At 60.3% G+C, this 20,458-nt stretch overlaps 1 protein-coding gene across 14 annotated transcripts; it reads right to left on the reverse strand.

Annotated features, from left to right (window-relative positions):
- On the reverse strand, positions 1-19,780 carry GRIN2C (glutamate ionotropic receptor NMDA type subunit 2C). 14 transcript variants are annotated; one of them, XM_077972665.1, is made up of 15 exons: positions 19,497-19,780; positions 18,517-18,602; positions 12,761-13,174; positions 10,085-10,683; positions 9,649-9,763; positions 8,543-8,754; positions 8,192-8,357; positions 7,766-7,919; positions 5,813-5,938; positions 5,277-5,506; positions 4,999-5,061; positions 4,736-4,896; positions 4,044-4,231; positions 2,282-2,514; positions 1-1,558 (listed from the first exon to the last, which is right to left on the reverse strand). In XM_077972665.1, the coding sequence occupies exons 3-15, from the start codon at positions 13,157-13,159 to the stop codon at positions 413-415; spliced, it is 3,792 nt and encodes a 1,263-aa protein (XP_077828791.1). In that variant the 5' UTR covers positions 13,160-13,174; positions 18,517-18,602; positions 19,497-19,780; the 3' UTR covers positions 1-412. The 14 variants fall into 14 exon arrangements, with proteins under 14 accessions (XP_077828791.1, XP_077828792.1, XP_028692598.2 ...); XM_077972666.1 differs by lacking the exon at positions 4,999-5,061 and having other exon boundaries at positions 8,192-8,354; XM_028836765.2 differs by lacking the exon at positions 4,999-5,061.
- Between the last annotated feature and the right edge of the window lie 678 nt (positions 19,781-20,458).

Consider the following 20,458-nt stretch of genomic DNA (forward strand, 5'->3'; position numbering starts at 1 on the left):
TGTTGTAAAAGGTTGGTTTAATGTCCCAGTGCTCTGATGAGAAGAAACTCCAGCCAGGTAGAGCAAGGATCAGGATGACCCTGCCTCAACCACAAGTTCCAGTCTCCATGCCCACAGCAGCCATGACCAGTAACTGGCTAGCCCCAGGGCAGGGAGAGCCTCAGGGGTCTGACCCTCACAGCACACCCTCCTGGCAGAACTCTGCATGATAAGAGGACAGCAGAAGCCCAACCCTCACCACGATTTGAGGCTACTGAGGTCACTGATGACCATGGAAGATATCATCTGTCACTGGGGTCCCATGGCCAGGATTTCATGGTAGAAGCGAGAAAAGCCCAATCCTGCCTGCCGCTTAATCCTGACAGTGCCAGGCAGAGAATCCAGCTGGCTCAAAGCCCGAGTGGCTGATAACTCACACTTCTGACTCCAGACTGGAGATCCGCCTCCAGGTGCAGGGTCCCGGGAAGCCTTGCGTCCCACAGGCTACCCTACTGACCTCGTCCAGTCCCCCACTGTCCCTGTAGCCTGTGCCCAGCCCCAGAGTTCTGCCCCTGTGCCCCAGAGGCCCCCAGGCCCCAGAGAGCCAGGAGCCCTGGCTGGCACAGGGTGGAAGGTGAGGACAGACAGCCCCCCAGCAAAACGGCAGGTGGGCGTGGGCGTGCAGGCAGACATGCTGTCTGTGCTGCCAGGTGGGGGCCCCTGCCTGCTCGCCCTCCTGGCAGGCCTCCCGGTAAGTCGGCAGGCACATCGACTGCGCCTGCGCCAAGCGCCTGCAGGCCGAGTGGCCGTCGGGGCGGGCGCAGGTGAGGCAGGTGCACCCAGCGGGCAGCGAGCTGGGCCGAGCGAAGGCCTCGGCCAGGGAGCTGGGCAGGGAAGCGTGGCGCGGGCGCGAGCCCCGGGCCCAAGCTGCGTGCAGCAGGGCCTCCCGCCGGGCCAGCTGCTCCAGCCCGAGCAGCGGCAGGTCCTCCGGCTCCGGGGGCTCGGGGAAGAGCGGGAGGAAGGGGCGGCCGGATCGGTCGGCTCGAGGAAAGGAGCTGTAGTGACAGCGCGCGGGCGACAGGGGCCGCTCTGGGAGCGCGCGCCGCTCGGAGGCCGAGAGGTGCCTCCCGCAGTGCCCGGCCCGCACCGGCCACCGCGCCTCCCAGGCTGGGCGGCGCGACACTCGGGAGACGTCGGGCAGGGGCGGCCCCGGCGTCGGGGGACGGCCCGGGGGCTGCGGAGCCCTGCGCACAAGCGCCGCGCGACCCCCGCCTGGCGGTCTCCAGCCCCTGGGGCTCGGCTCTGGGGCCGAGCCGGGGGTGGGCAGGCATGGGCTGGGGCCAGACCGCGGGGTCGGGCAGGGGGGCGGTGGGGGCGCACGGCGGCCGCCACCCCAGTTCTCGATGGTGCGAGTGGCGCGGTCCAGGGAGCTGCTCACGCCCGCCGTGGTCACCATGTCGCGGGCCGCCTGCAGCATCTTGAGCACGCTGGCCTGGGCCGAGCTGGCCGTGAGGTCCGGGCTGGGCTGCCGCGGTGGGCTGGCCAGGCTCTGCACCCCGCTGAAGCAGCTGTAGATGCCCTGGGCAGTAGGGAGACGACAGGCCGTGAGCAGCGCCCTCTGCTCAGGGACCCGCCACGATTGTCCCCGCCTGGTCCCAAGGCATCATCAGCCTTCTCTTAAGTCTCAGGAAGCAGCTAACTGGGAAGCAGCTCCCATGTGCCAGGCACTGTGCTTTGCAGATGAATGAGTGGTCTGAGTGCCCAGGGTGACTCATTCTCCTAATCACTCTAGTTAGCACCTGGCACATGAAGGTTCCAACCTGGGCACACCTGTGGGGGGAGGGCTCTGCCCCTCTTCAACCCTGCCACCCTGGTGAGCCATGCCACCTCTCAGGACTTTGGGTTTGTTTTTTGTTTAGACACAGGGTCTCACTCTGCTGCCCAGGCCAGAGTGCAGTGGCGCCATCTCGGCTCACTGCAACCTCTGCCTCCTGGGCTCAAGTGATCCTCCCAACTCAGCCTCCTGAGTAGCTGGGACTGCAGGCGCGCACCACCACGCCCAGCTCATTCTTTTATTTTCTGTAGAGATGGGGTTTTGCCATGTTGCCCAGGCTGGTCTCGAACTTCTGGACTCACGGGATCCACTGGCCTAAGCCTCTCAAAGTGTTGAGATTACAGGCATGAGCCACGAGCCCGGCCAGAACCTTGGTTTTACCTCTGGAAATGGGCCATGGCCAGCCTGGACTTATCTGGGTAGGTGCCCTTAAAGCTTTGGCTTGTGTGGGGAGGGATGGGCACCCACCCTGCTGAAAGCCAGCAGGAAGTCCAGCTGGGATGTGTTGGGCACCGAGTGGCGCAGCTTCCAGTAGACCAGGTGCTCCCAGGCGAAGACCAGCAGGGCCAGCCCCATGGCCACCAGCAGCATGTAGAAGACACCTGCCATGTTGTCGATGTCCAGCTTGCTGCTCATCACCTCGTTCTTCTCATTCTGGCAGATCCCCGAGAGCCACACTGTCTCCAGTTTCTGTGTCTCTCCTGGAGTTGAGCGGGGATACACATCTGGCTCAGGAAACCCCCCTATAAGCAACCCCCTTACAAAGCTCAACACAAGCCTGGAGTAAGAATGGATCTGGGGCCAGGGTGCCACCCACTTCTTCCTCAAGCAGACCACATGGGGATCTAGCCTGGCCGGGGCAGGGTGGTGGGGCGGGGAGTTGGAGGGTCAGTGAGCAAGGAAATAGGAAAGCAGGGTGCAGACTGGAGTGGGCAATGCTGGCCTTTGGGTCCTCCCCCTGTGCACCCCCAGTAAAGGCTTGTTGATTGGGTAAATGTTAACATTCATTCATTCACTCATCTTCATATACTTATTAACCATCTACATGCCACTCATGGAGCTGGGCACACAGAGACAAAAGGCCTAGGCTCCTAAGAGAACGCATTGTGATCGCTCTTATTATTATTATTATTGAGACAGTCATGCTCTCTGTCACCCAGGCTGGAGTGCAGTGGTGTGATCATGGCTCACTGCAGCCTGGATCTCCTAGTTCAAGTGATCCTTCCGCCTCAGCCCCCTGAGTAGCTGGGACTACAGGCGCACCTCCACACCTGGCTAATTTTTGTATCTTTTGTAGAGAGAGGGTATCCCCATGTTGTCCAGGCTGATCTCGATCTCCTAGACTTAAGCAGTCCTCACACCTTGGCCTCCCAAAGTGCTGGGATTACAGGTATGGGCCACCTCACCTGGCCACTCTCATTATTATATGGTTTGAAAAATCAGATTTTTTTTTTTTTTTTGAGACAGGGTCTCACTCTGTCGCCCAGGCTGGAGTACAGTGGCACAATCATGGCTCACTGCAGCCTCAAACTCCTGGACTGAAGGGGTCCTCCTGCCTCAGCCTCCCAAGTAGCTGGGATTATAGGTATGTGCCTAATTTTTTTTAAATTTTATTTATAGAGACAGGATCTTGCTGTGTTGCCCAGGCTGATCTCAAACTCTTGACTTCAAGTGATCCTCCCACCTCAGCCTCCCAAAGTGCTGGGGTTATAGCCATGAGCCACCACACCCAGTCTAGACCATGTCTTATCTAACAAGAATGGAACTCCTCTAAACGCAAAGCTCTCTCTGGGTTTGGGGGCAGGCTGGGCTGGACCACGCACACATGTGGGACTAAGCAGATCCATAATCTCAAGATGGCCATGGAGATACTATACCAAGCAAAGGAGGTGCTCATCTGGGAGAGATCATGGGAGGGGGCTTAGGGAAGAAGAAAGGAGTTCAGCCACTCCACCCATCCCCACCCTCACCGTGAGGCCTGAGCCCCTTCCTGTCTTCCTGCCTTTGAGGGAGTCTCTAGCCCAGTTCCTGCTCCCTCCCTGCACACCTATCCCTTCCTCAAGTCTCTCTCCAGTTGCTCCTATACCTGCCCCCCTCAACTGCCCCAACCTCTCACCCCCCAGAGACCTCTCCCTGCCCACAGGCCTTGGGAACTTGAGTGGTGGTGGAAATGCTGACAACCTTGGGCTCCACAGCCCACCCTGGGCATCCCAGCAGTGGCAGTACCCACCGTCCCCCAGGAACTGCAAGAGTGCCAGGTCTATGGCCCGCTTCCAGTGGGAGTCCTTCTGCATGGCGATGCCGTAGCCAGTGGTGGCAAAGACCTTGCCAGACCCAATGGTGACCAGCTTGCAGCCCTCGTCCTTGCCTGCCATGTAGTTGAGGACAGCAGCATCATAGATGAAGGCATCCAGCTTCCTGGGGACAGGCTGAGCCTCAGAGCTAGGGACCATATGGGAGGGTAGGGGACACCGAAACTGGGGCGTGACAGGGGTCTAAACCACATGAGCTTGCTGGGCACCCCCGGGAGGGACCAATGGGCAGAGGCTTGTCTGGTTGTCTTGGGTCCTGGATGCAGTGAGGACCCCTCCCACCCTCCTCCGCAGAGTGGCCAGGGGACTCTCTGTTCCCAGAAGACACCACCCTTTCTGCCCACCCCCTCCATGCTCCTAAGGCTCAGAGGATGTCCCAGCCACCACCTCAGGCTGAGGCTGAACTTCGGTCGGCACCACAGCTGTGTTCTGAGACACATGGTGGCCTTCCATTTTTGCCTCAAGCTCCACTCTGCCCCAAGACCTCCTCCCTCCACCCCCCAGGAGTCCTGCAGGGCAGCTCAGTCCCACTGTCCCTACATTGAGAGCTAAGGCTGGTCACTGGGGAGACACATGGATGGAGACAGCAGGTGCAGGGCTGGGGACGCACCCCATCTTGAGGCTGCTGAGCGCGTCCTCCACCGAGCGCTGGTTGAACTTGACCATGTGGGTGTGCATGTCACGGTAGTTACTGCGGATGTTCCGCTCTGTGCTGCCGTTGGGCACCGTGCCAAAGCGGAAAGGTGGGTACTGATCTTGAGGCCGCTGAAACTGCAGGTGGAGGGCAGCAGCCAGTCACAACCCTTCCTCCAGCCTTCCAGGCACCAAAGCCCCAAACCCACCCCAGAGCCCAGCCCCACAGTGTGGACTTGCATAGTCAGAGCAGAAGGTCTTAAAGGCTGTCCAGGCCACTCCTGTGTTTTCCAAATGGAGACTCTGAGGCCCAAGACAGGGAGAGACTTACCCAAGGCCTCTCAGTCGGTGACCCTGAGCCATCTCTTGCCCCAGCCCCCACCCCCTCCTCAGCAGGCCCTGAAGCTTCTTCCTGCCCCAGCTTCCAGCTCAAATTCCCCAGACTCTGACTGTCCTGCGTCTGCCCACTCACGGCCTGTCCCCACCCTCAGTGTCCCCCCACGCTGTGGCCCCACAACCTTCTTGTCACTGAGGCCCGACACAGTGTCGATGTATTGCTCCTGGATCATGAAGGCGGCCAGGTTGGCCGTGTAGCTGGCAAGGAAGATGACAGCAAAGAAGGCCCAGACCAGAACCATGATCTTGCTGGTGGTGCCCCGCGGGTTCTCGATCGGCACCGAGTTGTTGAAGACCAGCGCCCACAGCAGCCACACGGACTTGCCAATGGTGAAAGATGGGCCCCCGGACTCTGGGGGCAAGAGGGGGATGCTGGGGCTCCTCCTGCCCACCATGAAAGGGCTCAGGGCTCAGCCTGGCCTTGGGGGGCATCCGTCCCTGGCCATTCCCTCACCAGGTCAAGTGAGCTCGCCCGTGTGTGTGTGTGTGTGTGTGTGTGTGTGTGTGTGTGTGTGTGTGTGATCTGACTGGCCCCCAGCATGTGTCATCCAAAGGCAAGGGACTTCCCAAAGGTATTCTCTGGAGGACCCGTTGCCCCTGAGCCCAACCCTCAGGGTGCCCAGGCCCACCCCTCGTGCCAGGTCCAGGCGAGGCTTACTCTTGCCTCTAGTGAGGTTCTGGTTGTAGCTGACGGGGCTGAAGTACTCGAACATGAAGACGGTGATGGCCACCACGGTGAGGCACATGACAAACATCATCACCCATACCGCAGGGCTATATGGCTCTGGGGACAGAGGGAGGCAGTTCAGAGGCCTCGGCATGTTCCCTGTCCCTGCCCCCAGCCCGGAAGCACTGGGTGGAGACAGGTGGGGTCCACGTGGTCAAAGTAGGGGCCCACCAGCTCTGCGGACCCAGCCAAGGGGGCCCCTGACTCAAAGCAGCAGAGCCCCAGGGAGAGGCCCCCAAAAGAGGTCAGGATCTCCAGCATCCTTAGTCTCCCCCTGCCCCCCACTTCCCTGGGACAGGTACAAGTCACCCACCCCAAGAAACGTTCTTTTGACTTCACAACCCCTGCCTGTCCCCAAGTGGATGATCTGGTGGTTCCGCCTGGAATCAGGGCCCCTGAGGCCAAGTCTTACTCCTCATCCTACCAACATGGAAACCCGTGCCCAGGGAACTGGAGACACCCACCCCAGGCCCCGGACAAGACTGTTTCTATCTCCTAGAGTAAGAAATCACTACTGCTGGCTGGGCTTGGTGGCTCTCACCTGTAATCCCAGCACTTGGGGAGGACGAGGTGGGCAGATCACCTGAGATCAGGAGTTCAAGACCAGCCTGGCCAACATGGTGAAACCCCGTCTCTACTAAAAATACAAAAATTAGCCAGGCATGATGACACACGCCTGTAGTCCCAGCTACTCAGGAGGCTGAGGCAGGAGAATCACTTGAACCCGGGAGGCGTCAGTTGCAGTGAGCTGAGATCGCACCACTGCACTCCAGCCTGGGCAACAGAGCGAGACTCAGTCACAAAAAAAAAGAAAAGAAATCACTAGTGTTGGCCAGGTGCAGTGGCTCACACCTGTAATCCCAGCATTTTGGGAGGCTGAGGCAGGTGGACTGCTTGAGTCCAGGAGTTTGGAGACCAGCCTGGGCAACATAGTGAAAACCTGTCTCTATACAAAATACAAAAATTAGCCAGGTGTGGCGGCATGCACCTGTGGTCCCAGCTACTCAAGAGGCTGAGGTGGGAGGATCACTTGAGCCCAGGAAGTCCAGGCTGTAGTGAGCCGAGATGGCACCACTGCACTCCAGCCTGGGTGACAGAGGAAGACCCTATCTTAAAAAAAAAAAAAAAAAAAAAGGAAAGAAGAAAGGAAGAGAGGGAAGGAGAGAGGGAGGGAGGGAGGAAGGGAAATCACTCCTGCCATGAGCCTTTGCTATGCTATGAAGTGGGTTTTGTTTTCTCTCTTCCGTGGCTGAGGAGCCTGCTCAGAGAGGTTCTGTGACTTGCCCAAGGCCGCACAGTAGGACAGGACAGAGCCGAGGTTTTCACTCCTGTTTGGCCAGCCTCAGCTCTTCCCTGCCCCTTGCCTGTGCTCACAGCTCTCTGCCACCTCATACTGCATGTCCCACGTGACCTCTGACTGGGCACTGTGGGAAGGCAAGGATTATGGCTGTAGCCCCAGCACCCAGCATGGGACCTGGCTGCCCAACCAATGCTGGACTCCTCACCCAGGAAGCAACACACCTCTTCCCACACTACACTCACTCCTCGGCTCCCCACGGGCCTCCCCCACTTGTTCCACGGTCCTGGCCCATGGCCCATCCTGAGGCCAGCCTGCCTGCCAAGCTTTCCTGTCACTCACAGGGGCACCATGACCCATCCCACACCCCCAACCCCACCCTCGCCTGGCAGCCATACCTAGAACCGAACACCGACCTCACTTCTCTTGTCTCCTTTCCACTCACCTCCAGCCAACCTCCAAGACCCAAGGCTGCTGTGCTTGGCCTCTGAGAGCCCACCCAACTCCCCATCTCCACCCAAGCTGTACACACCCTCCTTGTGGGCCCCTCTGGCCCCGAAGCCATCTCTGCCCACCCTGGGCCTCACCCAGGAAGGCCGAGGGGGAGACGGTGCCATTGCTGCGAGCCACCATCACACTGATGCCCGTCTCCACGAAGGGCACAGAGAAGTCTACGATCTCGGAGCGCTCCTCATTGATGGTGAGGGAGCCGATGGCCATGTCTGCCCGCTTGTAGTACACCTGGGGGCCAGACGCCACGGAGGTTTGGAAAAAGGGCTCCCGAGGGGTAGACACACTTCACAGGCACCTCCAGGCACCCCTTCTAACACCCACCGGCTGAATCAGTCGTTCCCTCTGGGGCCCTCAGAGCTCAGCTTTCAGTACTGACCATCCCAGGAGTCATCCCTGGTGACAGCCCATGCCCCCCTCTAGAGGGCATCTGAGAGCTGCATGGGGCCTGGGCAGCAGGCAGACAGGCGGGGCAGGTGAGGAGGGAGTGGGGTGGGGCCTACCTCCCCAATCATGCCGTTCCATACGCCGCGCACCCGCTTGCCATGCTTGCCGTTGGTCACAAGGTACAGGTCGTAGGAGAATTTGACCACCCTGGCCAGCTTCTTGAGGATGTCGATGCAGAATCCCTTACAACAGAGCTTGGTGTAGGGGGCCACGTCCCCGCTGCTGCAGTCATGCCACCATGAGACCACCGGGAGTTAGAGCACATCGTGGCCCAGCCCCTCCCCAGCCGCTCCTCCCAGCCTGGCACGTGGACCCCTGCCCCACACCCAAGCATGAGACATACACAACACCTGACCATCACACAGCAGCACCCAGCTCACACCAGCCTCCCAGGGCACTCCGCAGACCTGAAGGTGTGGTTGCTCTGCCTGCGGCAGGGCACGGTGTTGGGGACGCAGCCTCCTGTGCCAGGGTCGGGGCTCTCCACGATGACAAAGGGCCTCTCTTCCAGCGTGGCCACCGTCAGGTGCCGACTGTCCACCACGGGCTGCAGAGAGGCACTGTAGCGAGGCCACACAGGGTACTTCATGTATAGGACGCCATGCTCCCAGCGCCCCACCTGTGGAGGGTGACAGTCTCAGCCTGGGGCCTCCAGCCCTACAGCCCCCACCCTCTAGGTGGAGCCTGCCAGGGCCAAGAATCCCCCTCTCTCACCTGGGGACGCTGGTGTAGGTCAGAGTAGGGCTGCTCCTGGCAGCCTCCCCCAGCCTCGGGTCCCTGTGTTCTCCAATCCAGCTCCACACTGACCCACAGCGTCTTCCTAAAGCCCAGACCTGACCCTGTCTCACTCACTGTACTGGTCCCCCCTGACTTTGACAGAAAGTCCTTAGCTGAGCACTCAAGGCCCTTCATGCTCAGGTCCAGTGTCCCCCCCATCACTCCTACCTCCTCAGTCTGCACACCCCCAAACACACCCCTGCATCACTTAAAAATGCCCCAAACCCTTCTGCCTCTCTGTCTCTTCCAGGCTAACACCTCTTCCTGGTGGGCTCCTACTCAAACCTCCACAGCCCAGCTCAAATATCCCATCTTCTGTGACCTCTTCCCCAGTTTCTTCCTTTGAAGGCAGAACTAATTCCTGTTCCTCATCTCCAATCCCACAATCTTTTGCACACGTCTACTCAAGCACTGATCTCTCCATATTGTTTACAAGCCTGTCTGGCCAGCATGGTCATGGGTTACTCCTGCAGGGGCAGGACCAGGAGATAGGAGCACTTGAAATGTTCTATAGTGGAGGGAAGCTGGGGTGTTATGGGAGCCCAGAGCAGGGCACCTCACCCACCCCGGGGCACCTGGAGGCTTCCCAATGGAGGAGATGTTTGTTTCAGCTGAGACCTGGAAGATGAGGGGTTGGATAAGGGACAGAGGGACTCTCTAGTCAGCTGTGGGCACAAGAGGAGGCGGGGACAAAATGAGAGGACACTGAGGGCCCCTGGGCTCACCCCCTTCTCACCATCTCCCAGAGGCGGTGCCGGTTGAGGGCGATCACCACCATGGTGGGCTGGACCAGGTACCCACCAGGGCTGAAGGAGAAGTCTCGGCCCTCCCAGGTGACATTCAGTAGGTGCCTGCCAGAGGGGAGAGATGCCTGCAGCCCTGCCAAGGACCAGGCACCCCCTGCCTCTGCCTCACTGCCACCACCGACAGCAGGTGGCCTTGATTGTGTTTATTGTTCAAAGTGCTTCCCTATATTGGCCCCACGATCCTTGCCACACCCTGACACCTGCTGTTTTTTCAGATGAGGACACTAAGGCACAGACAGGTGGGGTAATGTGGCCCCAGGCACGCAGCTAGTGAGAGGTGTAGCTGGCCAGCCCAAGTTCACTGCCACCCAGGTCCCCCGAAGTGCTCCCCACCTCCCTACCCCTATGCCCCGGGCAGGTGCCCACCTGTAGAAGGCCTCCCGGGCAGGGCTGACGGGCCCAGGGTGAGCGCGGCAGTCCCCGGCTGGGGCTGGCAGGGTTCCGTGCTGGCGCCGGTAGCCGTGGGCGCCCAGGGCCAGAATGGCCACGCCGTCGCGGACCTTCTGGCGCAGGCTGAGGCGCCAGCTCTCGGTGACGACGCTGATGAGGCCCACAGGAAAGGTGGCAGGGGGCGCATCGGTGCTGCCCAGCGCCAGGTTGGGCACCAGCCACACGTGGCCGGGCCCCACCAGGCCGGCCTGCGCCGCCTCGGCGAAGAGTACCTCGGCCTCCTCGCTCGAGCAGTAGGCCACGAACACGGGCGCGTCGAGCTGGCGCAGCAGGCGCTGGGTGCGCGCGCGCGGCCCTCCCGGGCCCAGCTCTAGCGTGACCACGTCCAGCAGCCGCCAGCTCAGGTGACTGGCGTCGGCGACAGCGCGCACGCCCTCCAGGAAGAGCGCGTGGCCCGGGTGCAGGCTGGTGATGACCGCGAAGGCGCTCCAGTCGTACTCTTCCAGCACCTTGAACAACACCTGCAGCTGCTGCTCCAGGGACACGCCCAGCTGCAGGAAGGCGGAGCCCGGCTCCTGGGGGCGGGGCGGGGCCTGAGCCGGGGCGGGGCAGGCTGAGCCCCGCCTCGCGCCCCTTCCCCGACCTCGACCCCTCCATCCGCTCCCAGGCGCCCTTGCGCGGGTGGATGCTCCGCATTCCGGGAGTCCCCTGGCCTGCGCCTCCCTCGCGCCCCAACGTGGTTCCCCGCTGCCCATTAGCATGGTCATGCCCGGCCCCCAGCCCACCACGCTGGCCCTCAGACCCGCAGCATCAGCACCACCGGGGAGTTTGTCAGAAATGCAGATTCTCAGGTCGCACCCCACACCGACCGGATCGGAGTCGCTGGGTATGGCGCCTGGCATCTGTATTCTAACAAGCCCTTCAGTGGACCCTTGAGCCCGCTAGACTGAGAAGCGCTGCCCCAGACCAACTGAATCTGAATTCCAGAGGTGCAAAGCCAGGCGTCTGTATTTCCTAAGAGCACGATGAGGGTCGAGAGCCAGTGTCCTGAGATCTTACGCCGGGGACCCAAGAGGACTGGGAAACACCACCTGGTCGGAGCCCTGAGGGTGGGAATGCTCCTCTCCACCCCCTGCCACCACAAAAGCCCAAGGCACTGCCGGCTGGCACCGGGGCCAGCGCAGTCCCCTCCTAACTGGTCTCACTGCTGCCACTGTCCCAGTCTTTTAAAAAAGCAAATAAGGGAAAATTCAGAGGCCAAGCAATGCAGTTTCTTCAAAAAACAAATTGCAAGGAAAAAAGAGGGAGAGACAGAGGAGGGGCCCAGAGGTTGAGAGAAACTTAGGAGCCACACCAACCAACCGGCACGTGTGGACCTGATTTGGCTCTTGATTCGAGCAAACAGGCTGCAAAATAAACATTTATGACAGTTATGAGACAATGGGGAAATTTGAACACTGCCTGGATAGTTGAAGGAATTTTTATTATTTTTTAGACATAATGATGTATGGTGGTTTTACTTTCTTAATCCCTTATCTGCCAGGGATACATACTGAAATATTTATGGATGGAATAAGAGGATGCCTGGGCTTCGCTTCAAATTAACACAGAAGAAGGGAAAGGGGGTGGTGGTGAGGCTGGGGTGGATGACCAGGGCGAACAGGGGATATATAAGCCTTCCTTATACTTTTTAATGTATACTCAAAATTCTTCATATAAAAATTAATGAAACAAAGGCAAATCAGATCAGTCTCTTCCCTCGACTCTCCTGTGCTCTTCCTTGAGTGGCTAGATCACCAGGGGCAGGTCTAGGAAGCTCACAGGGCTAAGGTGGGCACGGACCACGGCCACCGTCACAGCCCGCTTGCCCTGCCCTGGCTGCCCACTTGCTTAGGGAAAAGCCCAAATGTCTTCCCAGGTGGCCAGGCCCCCGCCTCCTTCTCCAGGCTTTTCCCTCTATTCCTCCAAAGCTCTGAGCTCCTTCCCCACCTTGAGAACTTCATCCCACCTGCTCCTCTGCCTGGGCCTCTCTCCCTCCCCACTGACTCGCCCTTAGGCCCTCAGCCTAGACATCATTTCTCCAGAGACCTTCCCTGGCCAACACCCTATGCATGAGCCATGCGTGAGCTGCCTCACAGCATCCTGTTTTTCCTTCAGAATGCTTGTCCCAGTTGTAACTGCGGATGGGTGTGTGTTTGGAACGTTCTCCCCCAGCCCTGCAAGGGCAGGGCCGTTTCTGCCTCCCGCAGGGCTCCAGGGTTCCCTGGAGTGCTCACCCTACAGGTGAACTACAACTGCCCGAAGGGCATGGCACCACCTCCATGCCCGGCCGGCCCTCTGGGTCTTCACCCTGACCTAGGAAGCTGAGGGCAGCAGACAGGAGGAGGGCTGGGGCCTGAGCCCGGCAGCCAGAGGTGGGCCTGCACCCTGCCTACCCCTCATCCAGACACAATGTGAGGGCAGCCCAGAATGTCTCTCGTCTAGAACATGGGCTGTCATTCCCATAGCCATCTCCCCATCACCCACGTCATGCCCTCAGCCCCCACCTCCCTGCCGGTCCCGTCTAATCCCAGCTTCCCAGAACCTAAGCACCGCCCGCCCCAGCCTGGTTCCAGGCCTGAGGCACGAGGGGACATGAGTTTGGACATGCACCTTGGGGGAGAGGACCACAGCGGAGCCTCCGCTGATGCTGAGGATGGGCACATGGGTCTGGGAGGAGATGAAGTCAAGGATCTGGGCCACCGCCTCGGTGCCCACGTTGTCCTCAAAGACAATGCCGTGGACGCGGGCAGCACCCAGGAGGCCGCAGATCTGGGTGAGGAGGCTGCTGGGGTTGGTGTTGTTGACCCCCACTGTGAGTGGCTGGATCTCCAGGGGCAGGTCCAGGAAGCTCTGGGGGGTGAGGCGGGCACGGACCTGGGCCTGGGGCGGCCCCGAGCTGCCAAACACCACGGCCACCGTCATGCCCTGCTCACCCTGCCCCGGCCCCGGCCCCGCCCAGGCACCGAAGAGCGAGGTGAGCAACAGGGCCGGCCCCAGGGCCCCACCCATGTCCACCGGAGGGTCCTGCGGAGAGACCAGGACAAGCACAGGTAGGGAAACAGAGGTTTGGAGAGAGGTAGATGGACAGACAGGAGGGACAGAGGGGCACACATACAGAAGATGAAAGAGAAGAAGGGAAAACCTCCCTCCCCGAAGAGAGGCGGAGAGAGAGGGAGACAGACAGACACAGACAAAGAGAAAGAGACAGAGGTTAGTTGAGCATCCCAAGGTCATCCCGGAAGAGCAAGGGCCAGGGAAGAAGAGGAGCCACAACCGGGACCCAGCCCTCCAGTCTACCGATGAACTGCACACTTGGCTGGAAAGGCAAGGCCTTCCGAAACACAGCCACCGGGCTCTGCCCTAGGAAGTTATACTGAAAATGCTAGTCTGGGGTTCAAGTGCATGGATTTGAGTCAGAGAGATCTGAGTTCATGTCCCAGTTCTGCCACTAACTGGCTGTGTGATCTTAGGGAAGTCACTTAGCCTCTCTGAGCCATGTTTTCTTGCCTGAAATCATCACAGCAGTGTGGGACTTAGATGAGCTAACAGGCTATTTGCTGGGATTAGTGACCTTATCCTGCAGGTGACAGGCCCCCAGCCAGGTGAAGGAAGACAGCTCTTGCATCACCCCCAACCCCCCGCCCCGCTGCCAGTCCTCTCTGTAGTCTAAACGGGATCTTCCATCTGTCTCTCATCAGGGCCTGTGCTACTGGTCCAGCGTGCCCTGCTTGCCATGGGGCCAGCCCCAAGGGCCCTGCTCTGCATGGCTCTGCCTGGCACAGAGCCCCCTCCTCCTCAGCACTGGATGTCACTACAGCCCTTCCTTCTGTGGCCTCAGCTAGCAGCAGCTCTTACGCAGCAGGGTGCAACAGCGCTCACTTGTTCAGAGCTCAGGGGTACCCGAAACCCCAAGCTGGTGAGCTGGGGTTTGGTCTCGTTTCACATGAGCTGGTGGGCTGGCCTCTCAGGCCATCACTGGCGTGCAGGATCTTTTTAACCCGATCCAGGGCCCTGACATGTATCCTTGCTAAATGTCATTATTTTGGATTGGGATCAAGAGCCACAGCAGTGAGGGTAACGCAAAGCCTGAGTGGAGTGGTGCCCACGGATGTCGCTCTCCCTCCCAGCTGGCCATCGGCCACGGCACTGCCACCGCTTCCATCTTCATCACATCCCCAGCAAAACTTCTGAGCAGGGGAGAGCTAAAGGGTGGACAGGATGAGCCTGCCACTCTAGCCCTCCCGCCTCCCCCAGGATCTGCACATTTCTGCTACAGAAATGCTCACGAAAATCAAGAAGTTGCCAGAAACCGCGCCTCGGAAAGGCAGATGCCCTTCAGGGCTGGGGCCCGAGGCAATGGCTGGGCAGGCTCCAGCTTTCTCACAGGGCCTTCCTTTTGCCTGCCACCAAATTTCTCTCTCTTTTTTTAATCCAAAGCCTAATGTCTTACAGACATATGGGCCTTCTTGGGTCTCTAGTCCTCTAAGGAATCCAGAGAGCGGGGAAGTGCAAGAGGCTACCAGGAACATTCAGGAAAGTTCCTCTTCTCCCCAGGGTGGCACTGAAAGGATCCCTCCAGGGGAACCCACTAGACTGACTTTAGTGCAGAAACATAAATTGGCCATGTGTGCTGAACCCCTTCCCTGCGGTCGGCACTGGATGGTCGAATGTCCCTGTGGGTGAGACATGGTCCCTCCGCTCCAGGAACTTAGAGTCAAATCTGCAGAATGAGCATGCTGCTGTTAGCACCTCCAACCTCATCTTTTTCTAAATGTATTTCTCTTTCCACCCTTCCCTCCCTACTTCCCTCAAACTGCCCAGCCTCCCCCTCAAGACCTTCTCTTAGCTAAGGATCTAGAGCTCATTCACAGGAAGGTATAAGGGACTGATAATAGCTGAAAGGGTTCTCATTCCCAAGAGAGAGGTAGTTGAGCCTTAAGCTAAAGTGCCAGGTGGTAGAATTTCAGGCTAACAAGACAGGAGTTTTGGCAAGGAAGGGAATATTGTTCTCATGTTGGTGCCCTTGAAGTCTTCCCATGTGTATGGTTCCCTAGTACAGTGACACAGAAGTGACAGAATTGACAGCCCAGAGACATGTTTGAGTCTGGCATGGGATCGATCAGTGCCACGCCATGCCTCAGCTACCACCACCAATCAGGGATGTCAAATCTCGAGCACAAAGCTCACTGATATGCTTGTCGCTCCCCTTGTAAGGCCTCTGTCTGCCCACCTCTGCCCACACCTCCAGGTCCTAGAGGTTCCTTGCCCTCTGGGAAGCCCCAAACCTCCTACCACCACTGCCTCCCAGTGATAAGCTCTAGATCTGTGCTGCCCAGTATAGGAGCCACCAGTCATACATGACTATTGGGTACCGGAAACATCTCTCACCCAAACGGAGGTTGCTACCAGTATAAAATTTCATCCCACACTGCACACTGAAGACAATAGGGAAAAAGAATGTCAAAATCTCATAAACATTTGTATCTTAATTACATGTTGAAATAATAACATTTGGGGTATGTTTAGTCAAGGAAAATATACTATTAAAATTCATGTCACCTGTTTCTTTCTATTTGTTGTAATGTGGTTACTAGAAAACTTTAAATTGTACTTGTGGCTCCCATTTTATGTATTTATTTATTTTACTTCTCTGGACAGTGTTACCCTGGATGAAGGGCCCAGGCTCCTCAACTGCAAAGGGGCAGAATAAGCAGTCTGCCATGAGCGTCTCCAACCTCCTTCTTCTAAATGTATCTCTCTTTCCACCAATAGCCTGCCCTCCCTACTCCCCTCAAACTTCCGGCCTCCCCAGTCAAGATCTTTTTTTTTTTTTTTTTTGAGACGGAGTCTCGCTCTGTCACCCAGGCTGGAGTGCAGTGGCCGGATCTCAGCTCACTGCAAGCTCCGCCTCCCGGGTTCACGCCATTCTCCTGCCTCAGCCTCCCGAGTAGCTGGGACTACAGGCGCCCGCCACCTCGCCCGGCTAAGTTTTTGTATTTTTAGTAGAGACGGGGTTTCACTGTATTACCCAGGATGGTCTCGATCTCCTGACCTCGTGATCCGCCCGTCTCGGCCTCCCAAAGTGCTGGGATTACAGGCTTGAGCCACCGCGCCCGGCCGACCTTTTCTTAACCAAGGACCTAAAGCTCATTCACGCGCAGGAATAGGGTCTGATAACAGCTGAAATGTTCTCATTCCCACTCTTTCTAATAGGAAGGCATCCTCCTGGGCTGGGGACACCAGAGACTCTCTCCAAAGGGAAGGTGTCCTCCCGGGCTGGGGGGTGGGGGAGTTGAGGCAGGTTGTACCTCTAACCAAGGGGCCTAAAATGGGGGAGGGATCCCAGAATACCTCGAGAGAGAGGGGCCAAAACGAGGTAAGTCCCTGGGCTCCAAATAGCAAGGGGCAGACTCAAGGAGCTTCTGACGTCTGTCTTATTACCCTGTCTAACCCCGCCGCCCTACAGAGGTAGGAGGGACAAACCCCGCTCTGCCCCACCACAATCTCCTCCCTTGCCTCCCCCTCCCCACCTCCCATCTACCCACCCCCACCAGCCCCACTGCACTGCTGAAGCCTCCCTCCAGCCACTGCTCCCTCCTCACACAGGACAGCTACTCCCTGGTGCCCACAAATGAAGTCCAGACAGCTTAGTCCCATAGACAGAGCCCTCTGCACCCTGACCACAACCAACCATCCTCCCATCCCTGGAGCCCACAGCTCTGCCAGTCTGCTGGCCAAACAGCCCCACTCTGCCCTCGTCTCCAGGCCTTGTTCCAGCATCCCCCAGGCTGGAACGTCCTCATCCCAACAGAAGTCTACTCTCCTTCAGGGCCCAGCTGAAATCCCTCTCCCACAGGCACCTGCCTTGATGCTTCAGGCTCCAGGTGCAGGGTCTGCGGCGAGGCTGAGGCAGCTGCCCTTCTTCCCTTTGCCCTGGCTTCCCCTCCTGGGTGGGGAGCTCTGTGCAGTAGTCCCCTCCACCCCTCCATTCTGTCCTGCGGCAGGTGTGTGTGTGTGTGCACTCATGAACACCCTGCCCCACACTGGACTGCGAGCTCCTTGAGGGCAGACACATTGTCTCAGAGACCTCTGCCCACCCACCCACTCAGGGTCTCACCCCTTCCACAAACAGCCCTTAAACTAATGTTTGACAAACACAGAGATCCCCCAAAGAGCCCCAGAGAGGATGGCAGTGGTCAATCCTTCAGGACACAGCAGCATCTGGAAGGGTCTGAGCACCTTCCCAGGCTGGGGGCCTTCTTCCTGGGTCCCCACAGCTCAGCCAGATCCCCTGGCACAGACCTGCACGCACATGCACACTCCCGCACTCACACCGGCTCACATCGGAGATACCGAAGGCTCCTCCTCTCCCAGGCTAGGAAACTTGGTCGCTGGAGTCCTCCCCACCCACCAGCAGAACCCCAGACCCCCTGCCCTTCCGGTGAGCCGCCCTTCCTTTGCCGTCGGGTTTCCCTCCCTCCCTTTTGCCCAGCCAAAACCCGAACTGAGGCGCCAGGGGAGAGGACCGCCGTTCTAGCATGCCCCACTGCTGGGGGCACGGAGTTCTCGCTCCTCCAAGGCTACCGCCCCCAGTCTCTGCTGACCAAGCCCGGACTCCCCCCGGCCCCCGGGACGCCCCGCCCCCTCCCCTCCGCAGGAATCTCTTACACTCGGGCTGTGAAGTTCGGGGTATTTTTAGGCCGGCGATAAATAATTCATAGGGAACGTGGCATCAGGCTCCCCCCGCGGGAGGAGGGGGCGCAAGCAGCGAGAGCCACCGTCACCCGCGGCTCAAGGACACTCGCGATGCAGCGGCGGCGGCGGCGGCTCCGGGCGGGGACCCGCGCCACGCCTCCTGGCGGCGGAGCTGGGCACCACGCACCCGGCGCCCCCCGCCCCGCGCTGTCCCCGCCGGCGTCCGCGGCTCCTGCGCCCCCACCCCCACTCCCCCAAGCTGGGTCATGATCCTGAGCCCCGCAGTGGGGGGACCAAGCCAGTCTGGCAGGCGGCCCTGGTACCAGCCCAGGCCTGCCCCGGGGCCCTGGGCGAACCCAGGTGTCCCGGACCTGCCTACCTGCCTCTTGCACGCTCTTATTCTTCGGGAGTTTAGAAACAGGCTCAAAGTCACTAGCCCCGCCAAGACCTGGACGGGCTCCGAAATACAGCCAGCAGAATGGTACCCTCCCCAAATAAGTTTCTTTCCTCGATTTTCCTGTGGCCTGGGGTCAGGGACTGAACTAAGATGACGCCACCATCCGAGGGCTGGGGGACCGAGCCAGAAGTCCCCTTGGACGACCAGGGCTGGGAAACCGAGTGGACGAATAGGGTGGGCATCGGGGCCTGGCGGGAATTTCTGTCTTGCTCACCCAGCAGCTCCTTGCAGGGTCGCGGGACGCACCTGGAGGTTCAGGTTGCCTGGTGCCTTTGCTCCGTGTGTCCACGCCTTGCCCGCCTAGGCAGGAAACAGGAGGCTCGAGGCTTCCCCTCCCCGCCGTCGGGGATCCTGGGTGAAGCCCCCAGAGACTGGCGCAGGCGGCTGGTGCGCAGCCAGGGCCCAGCGCCAGGTCACGCTCGCCCAGCGCCCTCTCTGCCTACCCTTCCCTTCGCGCGCTGGAAGCCCGGAAGCCGGGCACGGGCCAGCATCTGCAAGATGCCACTACTCTGGAAGCCCACTCCGATTCTCCCAGGTCGCAGGAGGGAGAGACCTAGGCTGGGGCAGAGGAGATGGGGCAGAGCTGGAGGGGAAGAATCGGGACCCACGGCGGAGGAAGGGGTCTGGGCGCCGAGGCAAGTGTGCAGCAGGTGCCCAGCAGACCTAGGGAAACCGGGGCACTGGGCTGGGGAGCCGCACAGCCCCCTTTAGCCTTCTCGATTCCTTTCCAACCCCTCGCTCTGGTCGATCCCAGCCCTGGCCCCAGCTCCCTGACCTGTTCCCCGCCCTCCGCCCCGGTGGCTTCCAGCAGCAACAGTTGGGGTCCGCGGCAGCCCAGACTCCCCCGCTCCCGCCGTGCCGCCGCGCCAAGCGAAGGAGGAGGGGGGCTCGGCGACCCCGGGGACGAACGTCTTAGGCGCTGCACCCGCGTCCTTCTCTCACGTCCGCCGCGCGCCTGTCTCCTCGGCCTCTTCTTCACCTCCTCTCCGGCCGCCCGGGTCCAAACCCAAGGCCGGGTTCTCGAGGGTCCGGGTCCTCCAGCCGCCCCCTCCTCGCGCCCCGAGAGTCCTGCGCGGGCCCGGCTCCCCCCGGGTGTCCCGCCTCTGTCTCCGCCGTCCTTGCTCGCGCGCCGCGGGAACCCAGCCCCAAGTTGGCGGCGAAGTTGGCGCCCCCCGCCCGCCGCCTGCCACTCACCAAGAGGAAGGGGCGCTGCGTCCGCGCCGAGAGCCCACGCCGGCCGCCTCCCTCGCGGTGTCTGTCCCAGAGCCTCGGCCCCGGAGGGCTGGCGCGCTCAGTCTCAGCTCCGCGGGCGCCGGAGCCAGGGCGCGGCGGGGCGGGGGAGCGTGGCGCGGCCTGGCCGGCTGGCCCCGACCCGCCCCCGCGCCCCGCGACCCTCCCGTGGCTCACACGGCGCCCGGCTCCATCCCGGGCTGGTCTGCGCGCCGAGCCTCCTGCTCCCAGGGCTCACAGCCGACTGTGCAGGAGCTTTCACCGCCGCCCGCGAGGGCCCGCCCCGCCGGGGCCCGTCGCCTCCGCCCCGGCTCGGCCCGGCCAGCCGCCCCTCAATGCCCCTCCCGCCGCAGGCCCGGGTCCCTCTCTCCTCTCCGGGACCGCGTCCCCAGACTCGACACTCGGGGCAAGTGCACCTCGGAGGAAACGCCAGCCTGCCTGGAACCTGGGTTTGAGCCCGCAGCTCACAAGTGTGTGACCTTGGGCTAATTTCGAGGACCCCTCAGTTTATAAAGCGAGGCAGCATCTTGGGGGCTGCCATGAAAGGGAGTGACCACTCTCCGGACACTGCAAACCCCTAGGGAGACTGAGGCACTATTTTTAAAGGCCAGTGGGTCTGACTCGAAACAGACGCAGGAAGGTTTTGGGAGCCAAAGAATGGGCCCCGGGCTAGACTCGCCTGGGGCACCCAGAGGTACAGGGGACAAGCTGCTGCTCAGTCCCCCTGCTCCCATTTCTTCTCTTCTGTTTTGATTGTACTGAGGTCTCACCAGGGAGGAGGGGTCCCGGTCCCAGGCAGCCCTAGTGTGGACAGAAGACAGGCAACCCGCAGCCACAGCAGAGCCGAGCGGAGAAAGGAAAGGTGTCTATGCCAGGCCTGGCTGCCGAGCCCCACCAAGCCCCCGAAAGGCCCCGGAGCAGGGAGC

Source organism: Macaca mulatta, chromosome 16 (genome assembly GCF_049350105.2).
Source record: "Macaca mulatta isolate MMU2019108-1 chromosome 16, T2T-MMU8v2.0, whole genome shotgun sequence".
Classification (NCBI taxonomy): domain Eukaryota; kingdom Metazoa; phylum Chordata; class Mammalia; order Primates; family Cercopithecidae; genus Macaca; species Macaca mulatta.